The sequence below is a fragment of the Priapulus caudatus genome, unplaced genomic scaffold (assembly GCF_000485595.1).
Source record: "Priapulus caudatus unplaced genomic scaffold, Priapulus_caudatus-5.0.1 Scaffold472, whole genome shotgun sequence".
Taxonomy (NCBI): Eukaryota; Metazoa; Priapulida; class Priapulimorpha; order Priapulimorphida; family Priapulidae; genus Priapulus; species Priapulus caudatus.
Genome location: NW_014577533.1, coordinates 13,355 through 22,909, shown reverse-complemented (window position 1 = coordinate 22,909; position 9,555 = coordinate 13,355). Strand labels below are relative to the sequence as shown.

General features: G+C 46.2%; 1 protein-coding gene across 1 annotated transcript; it reads left to right on the top strand.

The window, feature by feature from the left end:
- The first annotated feature begins 3,609 nt into the window (after nucleotides 1–3,609).
- Nucleotides 3,610–8,121, top strand: LOC106810772 (cytochrome P450 2U1-like). Its single transcript, XM_014814221.1, has 4 exons — nucleotides 3,610–3,667; nucleotides 4,067–4,591; nucleotides 5,423–5,863; nucleotides 6,261–8,121. The coding sequence occupies exons 1-4, from the start codon at nucleotides 3,610–3,612 to the stop codon at nucleotides 6,437–6,439; spliced, it is 1,203 nt and encodes a 400-aa protein (XP_014669707.1). The 3' UTR covers nucleotides 6,440–8,121.
- Nucleotides 8,122–9,555: the final 1,434 nt, after the last annotated feature.

The following is a 9,555-nucleotide window of genomic DNA, read 5'->3' as shown; positions in this document are numbered from 1 at the left end:
TGTGTGTGTGTGTGTGTGTGTGTGTGTGTGTGTGTGTGTGTGTGTGTGTGTGTGTGTGCGCGCGTGCGTGCGTTCTCCTCTTTTCAAGTCCTGGTTATATCCTATCATCTAAATAATATTCCGGTGTTTATCGACCTATGTCTATCTTGTTTTAATCGCCTGCATGTCCGGCACTACTCCCACGTCTACGCCCACGATACCTTTCTCCACAGCTGCGTCGGAAGCATGTCTCTATATATTTACTTGGTAGAAACATTACTTTTACGTTTACATTGTCATCATCGTAGTTATAACTCGTCATGTAGATGCTTTAATTGATACAAGTTGTAATTGTAATCACATTGTAATGATGCAAGTGTGGGCTCGCTTTCAATCCTATATGGCGAAGCACAATGGAATGCGCGGGAAGAGGGAAAGCGCTCGTGGGCACGCATCCGCTGGGGCAAATGCATGACGGAGCGCTCGCGGTAAAGCTATAGCAAATACAGGGAATCTCGCACAACGGAAATGTGGTCTGAGCGTCTTTTGTTGGCAGCATCAATTACACTGCCACGTTCAATCATGTGTGATGCCTGACATCTGATAACAGGCAGGCATGACACCGCGATTATGAAGGTCCTTCGCACGTCGTCGCGGGCCTTCGCACAAGCGCGCCAGGTGACACATGAACAATATCATACGTATGTATAGGGTGGAGCTAGAAAGTCGCTACGTCTCACACGAGCGCCACATGATGTCATTATGCCGCAGTAAAAATGATCGATGTAGGTGATCATAACACGTTATTATAGGTCGCCATGTTTGCCACTGAATTCTCGGTTATTACGGTTTCGTGTTACATACACAAACATTGATGCGCGCCGCCACCTCGCTGGGTGCGCTGCGTGCGAAAACTCACTGCTTCAATGAACCGAAGAGAAGTGAGAATAACAGCCAGAATGCTATCACGTCATCGTGAGCATGACAGAACTAGATGGGTGGGCGACTGTATAGCGTGGTTGTACCAACCAGGGCAGCCTCGTAGCTAGTACTGTGGCAGAGCGAAGGGCTATAGTTCTAGAGCTACCTCGTAGTGTGGCAAAGTTTGCTTGGCGAATCTATCGCTCAATCTCACCGACTGCTACGACTTTTAAGGATGCCCGGATGACAGGCACAAGCATACTGCCTATCCGTGACGAGTAGTTATGGCGAAGAACTTATTTCTTTTTTTCTCGTGTAATAAAACATATATATATATCGTACATTTATCACAACCCTATTTTTACATGTGCCCCTCTAGGCGAAGCGCTAGTTGTTCTTTGATTGATTGACGAGCACAAACATACTGCCTATCAGCGTTATTACAGCCATCGCATTCCTTTTTCCTCGCGCACAAAAAAAAGAAATATTCTGTATATTAATTACGCGTGTATTTTTTGACACCTTGCACCCCTTTAGGCGAAGCGCGGTTTGTCTGTTTGTTGATCGCGTTTCGGGGCGGAATGTTTTGCTCTTGGTGGCAGCCAAAGGTCTGAAGTTCCCCGAACCTTGTGTTTAGGGGGCGCATGCAATCGATTACCCCTCGCAGCGACGCGACAAACAAGTTTTTTTGCTGGTAAACATAGGGAGAGCATTCCAGAGGTGTGCTCACGCCTGTTTTGCGTGGGCAGAGAGAGCGAGAGAGAGTGAGAGAGAGACAGAAAGGAGAGATTTTCTCGCGAGCTATTTGGCAACGTTTAAACTGCGCGTCACTGCGCGTGAAGGATGCGCCTGTCAACACGCCAAGCTACTCCCATAGCGCGAGTTTACATAAGACTTTCACTTTTTTGGAGTGTGGTCTGAGTGTGCGTGACAGGACTATGGGCACTATACGCATGCGCCATACAGACACTGAGATGAATGGACTTTCGAGTAATTGTAGGCGATGGTGGTGGTAGTTTGGTATATACGACGTCGTCAGTGATTGACTGAAGCGGTATGTGTGGCACTGTATAAGCCAGCTACACAAGGTCTGCGCGTGTTAGAAACTTCCGTACATTGAGCAGCACCTCAAAGAAAGACTTTATGCTCTCAAGGGCACCCCGAGAGCACACTTTGAGGTCAGCGCAAAGCAAATCGTACAAGTTGGTACCAGTATATCAGAAGTCTCGCTAGATGGCAACAGAGCGCGGGGCAGGAGACGGCATTCAGTTTAATGAGGGCCGAGTGAAATGTATGCGAATGCGGAGAGAATAAATACACCTCTGTCTTTTTTTCTCTTTCTCTCCTTTTCAGTGTGTGTGTGTGTGTGTGTGCGTGCGTGCGTGCGTGCGTGCGTGCGTGCTTGCGTGTGTGTGCGTGCGTGCGTCCGTGCGTGCGTGTGCGTGCGTCCGTGCGTGCGTGCGTGTGTGTGTCTCTGTGTGTGTGTGTGTGTGTGTGTGTGTGTGTGTGTGTGTGTGCGAGCGTGTGAGCGCGCGCGAGTATGATGTGCTCGACAGAACACAGAACAACTAAGACAGAACACGGGCCGGTCCTCCGGCCGTTATTCAGAACTGCTAGCGAGCGGCAGAGTCGCGGCGGCGAACGACAGCGGCCAGTCCTCCTCATCACTTGCTTGCCTCTGCTCACGAACCCTGGACCGACATCACCGCGCGTGACGACCGGACGATGCGCTGTATTCACGCTGCGGTATGCATTGCGCTTAGCCTCGAATTTGCGATGAAGGTTGAGGAGGGTTTGATGAAGGTTCTAACCTAATTACCGGCGAGTGGCCGAGGTTCCCACAGTACAGCGGCTGCGATCAACGAACGACTCCGCTAAGTAAGAATGCGGCGTCGGTGAAAGTTTCCGTCGGCGACGCGCGTGTATCAAAGGACGATAGGGCGGTAGGCGCCCGCGAGCACGCACGCGCGCGTGCATCAAAGGACGGGAGGGCGAGCGGTAGGCGCCCGCGAGCATGCACGCGCGCGTGCATCAAAGGACGGGAGGGCGGGCGGTAGGCGCCCGCAAGCATGCACGCGCGCGTGCATAAGAGGACGGGAGGGCGGGCAGTTGGCGCCTCCGAGCACGCACGCGCGCGTGCATCAAAGGACGGGAGGACGGGCGGTAGGCGCCCGCGAGCACGCACGCGCGTGCATCAAAAGACGATAGGGCTGTAGGCGCGCGCGTGCATCAAAGGACAGGAGGGAGGGCGGTAGGCGCCCTGCGAGCACGCACGCGCGCGTGCGCGTGTGGCGGCGCATACTTAATGCACTGTTAATTGCGTTGGCCCTGACCAGCTTCCGCTACCGAAGAATGCTGCGAAATCAGCGCGCGCGCCTGAGAACGAAAGTTGCAGCCTTACAGCCAAAACTGGGCCAAAGTATTGGCTTTATGGCCCGTCGAGACGCGATCGTGACAAGATTCACTTTCATAAGGCGCAGCCGGGCGTGATCCGGGCCGCAAGCACTGCGGAGATGTATCATGGGCATCGCAAGCCGTAAAAGACCAGAGATGCCGGTAGTAAATACACACACGCAGAGATACCGGTACTAAATACACACACGCAGAGATACCGGTACTAAATACACGTAAGCAAAGATGCTGGCCTTCCGAGCGAGATGTACGCAAACGCTACGTCGGTTTCGTTTTGAATTACGGTCACGGAACAAGATGTCCTTAAACTACCTCATTGTGCAGATCGCGCGCTGGAGCTGCGATCCACCGTCACGTAGGCCTGGGTGAATGCGCGCACACTCGCTTTCCACTCCTAATATTCGCTCATGCGAGTTGCAGCAGACGCGGTAATTTTAACTGAATTACGTTGTGCACCTGCACTCGAATACGAACACACACCCGCACCTTCGGGCATGGCCATTGTTTCATCGAAGGACATTGGCCCGGGTGAGACATGCCCTACGCGTCCGCGTCTGACTGTCATATAAAGAGATCGCAACGATATCGAACTCGACGCAAATTACCAACGCGCGAGGTTACGAAAAGTTTACCCGCGAAAAATTTTCCGATTTGTTGCGCCGACTGTTCAAACTCTCGGCAAATCACAGCGACAGCGAAACTAATCTCGCCATCTAACGTCACCACTAATGTTCGTTCGTCGTGGTTATTGCAGGTGGCATTTCTCTCGCGACGGGCCGGAAATGGAAGGAGAACCGGCAGTTCACGATCAAGGCCCTCGCTCGGCTAGGCGTCGCTGACCGATCGGTCGAGAGCAGGATCGTACGCGAGGTGGACTCCCTTCTCTCCGTCATGGCCACCGTCGACAGTCACCTGTTCAACCCGGCCGTCATCTGCAGCTGCATCGCCAACGTCATGTGCGACATCATCTTCGGCCGACGCTACGCGCACGACGACCCGGAGATGATGAAGTACGTCGCCGAGATGCAGGAGGGCTTCGTGCTGATGGCGCACCTGGGCATTCTGAATTTCCTGCCCGCGCTGCGACACCTGCCTATGACGCGCAAGCCGCTGGCACGACTCAACGTCACCAAGGCGGCAGCGCACTCGTTCTTCGCCAACCACGTGCGCGAGCACATGGCCACCTTCGATCCGGAGAACATCAGAGACTTCATCGATACCTACCTGGAGGAGGCGAGGAAGCGAGCGCAGGTGGATGCAAACTGCAATCTATTGGAAGGTGAGTCGCGCCGCTGCTGCGTTAATTTGTGTATTACTCCCGTCCAGGCACGGCCTATTTACGGCGTACGCGTCATGCTATTGATATTATCAGGCGTGTATAATATAGTCTCTAATATATCTATCTATCTATCATCTATCTATCTATCTATCTATCTATCTATCTATCTATCTATCTATCTATCTATCTATCTATCTATCTATCTATCATCTATCTATCTATCTATCTATCTATCTATCTATGCTATCTAATCATATCTATCTATCTATCTATCTATCTATCTATCTATCTATCTATCTATCTATCTATATATATATATATATATATATTATGACACTCCTGATACTATCGATGCCGAAACCTCGCATGATACCGAGCGCAAAACGCCCTCGGTTGATGAGTGAACGAGAAAATGCATATTATATTTCTGATTTTCATGTTGAGTAGGCTATTCATTAATCGCATTGCATGACCCACGTCAATGGGTCTCCATATTTGGTCTGCCCACCATGAGAGAAGCCGCTCCCGTTTATTAGATCGATTTCTTTTCCTGTGACTACTTTAAACTAAGCTCTAGGTTCCCGAATAGCGAGTGGCGCTAACAGACGACCCTCGTATTTCTCAGTATGAAGTAAAGTTCTAGTATAATCTTCATAATTCTTTATATATATAGTATATTTCTCCGTCTGTGAAAGCTTTCGTAAATGCGTTTACGAATTAAGCGCGTTTACGAATTAGACGCGTTCATGAATAAAGCGCGCTCACGAATTAAACTCCTCGCCACAACAAACACTAATAACCGTCTTGTTGTCGCTTGCTTCCACCACGCAGATGATTACGTGCTGCATCTAGTCGGAGACCTATTCGGATCTGGATTCGTCACCACGGCGCACACGATCATCTGGGGCCTGCTGTACATGTCGCGGCACGGCGACGTGCAGCGCCGAGTGCAGGCGGAGATTGGTGAACAGATCGGCGAAGGTCGAGCCCCGAACCTTGCCGACATGAGCGAGCTGCCGTACACCGTCGCCGTCGTGCACGAGGTGTTACGGTTTAAGACGGTGGCGCCGCTCGGCGTTCCGCACGCGAACACGAAGGATCTGGTCGTGCGCGGATATCACATTCCGAAGGGCACCTTCATCATGCCGCTGCTGCACGCGGTGCATCACAGCGAGATGCACTGGAAGAATCCGACGGAGTTCGATCCCACGAACTTTCTCGACAGCGACGGGCGTTTGAAGATTCCGTCAGCCTTCATGCCCTTCTCTTCAGGTACTTAAACCTCTTCGGGAAAAAATACCCCCTTTGACGAAAAAACGAGTATTAGAAATTAGAATCCCTTTATCTTTGGCTGATTCTAAAGAAAATGGTGGGGGGAATCCTCCGCGGAAAACTAAAATTTATACACTAAAAACAGCGCGAGTTGGCCATGGCCTTACATGGTCGCAATACACGGAGAAACTGAGCTTAAGTAAAATAATAGCTATCCGTGTAATGCAGAGGCAGTGTAAGTATCCAGGCTCACAGATAATGACACATACAGATAATATTGACCTTATCATTGTAATAAAATTACAATTGCTATGAGTTTGTTTGTCAATGCATATTTTGCAAAGGCAAATGCAATGCAAATGAAAGATCTAACGTGGTTCTGCTACTTTCTACGCAGGCAAACGAATTTGTCCAGGAGGTCAGCTGGCCATGTACGAAACGTTTCTATTCCTGGCGAGCATTCTACAACGTTTCACCGTCACGCTTCCAGAGGGCGCACCAGTGCCTGATCTTATCGGCAAGCTGGGTGTTACGCTAGCTCCACCGACATTCGACCTACTCATCACAGCTCGGTGATACGATTGCATTCGGTTGAAAGTGTACTGTGATATATAATATGTGTAGATAGGTCTCGCCTGCATGTATAATACGTTCATTCATACCAAATGTGCGAGGACGTAGCGCGTTATAACGATCATTTATCACTATCTTTACGTAATCATCCTGTTTTATTCACGCCAGAGAGCATGCAATTACAGTTGTATATATAATTATAATACACAGCGTCACTTCACTATAGGCACTTGTGTCGTTTTCACAACGTAGCGCGGGAGACTCTGTAATTAATTGCAGTTCTATTATGTGCAGTTGTGAGCAACAAGGAGCATTGCGAGCAACGAAAGCAGTAGTTAGTTAGCACGAGTTCCGTGCTCGCTTTGAAATTAAAAATAAAATTGCTCTGTATTTCACAGATCTGGTGGACCATCATTGCTCATAGCATTGAATGTTTCGTAATGTTAAGGCATTTAAATGAATGCACTGAAAATATCATATTACTATAGTTTGTGATCTATTGTAAGTTATTTAACTATATATATTCGTTTTACACGTCGAGTTTATATGTTATTTAAATTTACAAAAACAAGTCACAGAAAAGTGCATTTGCGTACTCATTGCGTGTATCTCTACGTTCATTATTATAGTTACATGTCATATATGTAGTTATATTATGTACGACGCATTACCATCTACGAAAAAATGTGTTGAGTAAGTAACTACACCCAATCCCTTCGCAATATCAGGTGTGATCACTGCAATTTTCACGATTTTAATTTTTACATTAATTTTTGTAAGTTATGATCATTCAGGTTATCATATATTATGATGTTATTGCTAAAATATTGTCGTTTCACGAGGTTTCTATGGTTACACAGGTTACTAATCAAAATCGTCGTTCTCATCGCTGTATAGTCATCTGTCCAACGACGTGTTGTGTGTTAGTGTGCATGAAATGAAAAACGCTTCAAGTTCACTTGTTATCACGAGAATAATCGATGACTATATAGGCAAGCGAGCATATTCTGTAGAGAGGATGTATAAAAAACCGAGCGCAGCTATGTGGGGTGACGTGTTACTTCGCCATATCTGTTTTTTTGTCTGCGTTGTAATACGTCATCGCCTGTGGCGCTACGCGATCATCTACTCGATTACATCCTGCGGAATACTACTCGTCAATATACTACCCCGTGTGTCTGTTTCTCCGTACGTAATCCGTATCCCAAATTCCTATAATTTACGCTTCAACTAAATACAGCTTACATTAGTGCGGTTCGTTGTCCTGCTAAACCTTTACGATGATGACACGCGTGGGTGGCGAGCGACCGGCGCTGGGCGGATTGCATACGCCTGGTCACCGCCTCTCGTGGTGTATGCATACATGAGGGTACATTACTCATACTAACTTCATCACGGTCTCCTAGTTATTTAATAATATTAAGTAAATAAAACCCACGTCCGTGAAACGATATGGTTAGACGTCATCTAAATGTCAGATATTGAAATACTTCCGATTGCTGTATATGATATATGCGATATATGAATATGTTAAATACATTGTACTCGAGCCAGAGAGGATATTGCAATAAGTTTCAAGTGGGGTTGAAGGAAATTGCATGCGCAATTTGCGTAGTCATTTCTATATATGTAGTGAAAACATTACTGTAAAATGCACTATTGAATATATTTACTCTCTTGGTAAACATATTTTGTTTGTCTTTTCGTCTGCACTCCCAGCAATGCCAACGATTTCTCCAACTTTCTCCACTGTGTTCCTTGATGGCGGTGAAATTAATTTTCTAAACTTCATTGACGTTATTGATGATGCAGTTATTACTGCTGTTTTTGTTGCTGCTGTTGCTGTTCCTGTTGCTGTTGGTGTTGTTGTTGTCGTCGTTGTTGTTGTTGTTGCTGCTGCTGCTGATTATGATGATGGTGCATGATTATTATGAATATGATGGTGATGATGATGATGATGATGATGATGATGATGATGATGATGATGATGATGATGATGATGATAATGATGATGATGATGATGATGATGATGATGATGATGATGATGATGATGATGATGATGATGAAGATGATGATGATCACGATAACAACAACCATGACGCGAATGATATTGTTATCAACGGGGAACTATAATGGGTTGTAATTTATATAACTAAAATACTAGAATGCCAAATATAATATTGGTATAATTAAAACTCACTCGGAAAAGATTAAACGTCTGTAAAGATAGGTGTATTTAATTAATTATTGCATTCAATTAATATAATTTTATTATAACCGTTTAAATGATAATTATTGTTTCAAGAATCTATCTATAAGAACCCTAAGAACTCTAATAACCTAATACATTAGACGACATTTCTGACGAATTAGTGTACTTTCGGGTAGAAAGCACGCATCCCTATTTACCACGCAGTCTGTCTCTGCCCTTATTACAAGTATCCTTCATTCGTGACTGTGTACATTCAGTGTCCAGAGAAAAGTTTAACAGCGATTAACTTAAACCTGCGACCAATTCTGTTTAGTCCTATGTAGTGTTCTGTTTGGCCACGGGGTCTCTCTAATGCCCATGCTGAGTGTCTAGCGACTTGATCCGTCGTACTTCATTGTATTTGTCTCAATAATCCTAAAATAAAGTCATCCACGACACAACGGGTACGTCTTACACGTGGCAGCTTATATGGACGAGTTTAACACAAAAGCCCGCACTTCTCTACGAAGATTTTTAGATCAACATGCCATATAAACTACAACAAAAGCTGGACGGTAAGGTCTATAAGGTTAGATATATATATATATATAGTGAAGTGAGAGAGTGGGATTTCCTGGTTGCAGTTGCCTCCCTTGTTGTGGTGCACCCATTTTACGTAACTGAGGCTATGGGACTAAGTGATATTACGAAAATTATCACTTCACTAATATAGACAGCTCGGCAGATGTTGATATTTCGTTTAATGGTCGCTCAAAGACCAATTACCTGCAAATATTCTCACGCGTCAGAATGTAGGTACCTATATGAGAATTTTATGGTCGCGGAAATTTCAAGTTTACGCATCTGAAACGTCCAATTAACATACATATTGCAATAATTTCACGTTCATAAGAAGACTCAATATATA

Coding starts and splice junctions, on each gene's coding strand:
- LOC106810772 (XM_014814221.1), top strand. CDS start 3,610: ATGTCCTTAAACTACCTCATTGTGCAGATCGCGCGCTGGAGCTGCGAT. Junction 4,592..5,422: donor AAACTGCAATCTATTGGAAG/GTGAGTCGCGCC, acceptor TCCACCACGCAG/ATGATTACGTGCTGCATCTA. Junction 5,864..6,260: donor CTTCATGCCCTTCTCTTCAG/GTACTTAAACCT, acceptor CTTTCTACGCAG/GCAAACGAATTTGTCCAGGA.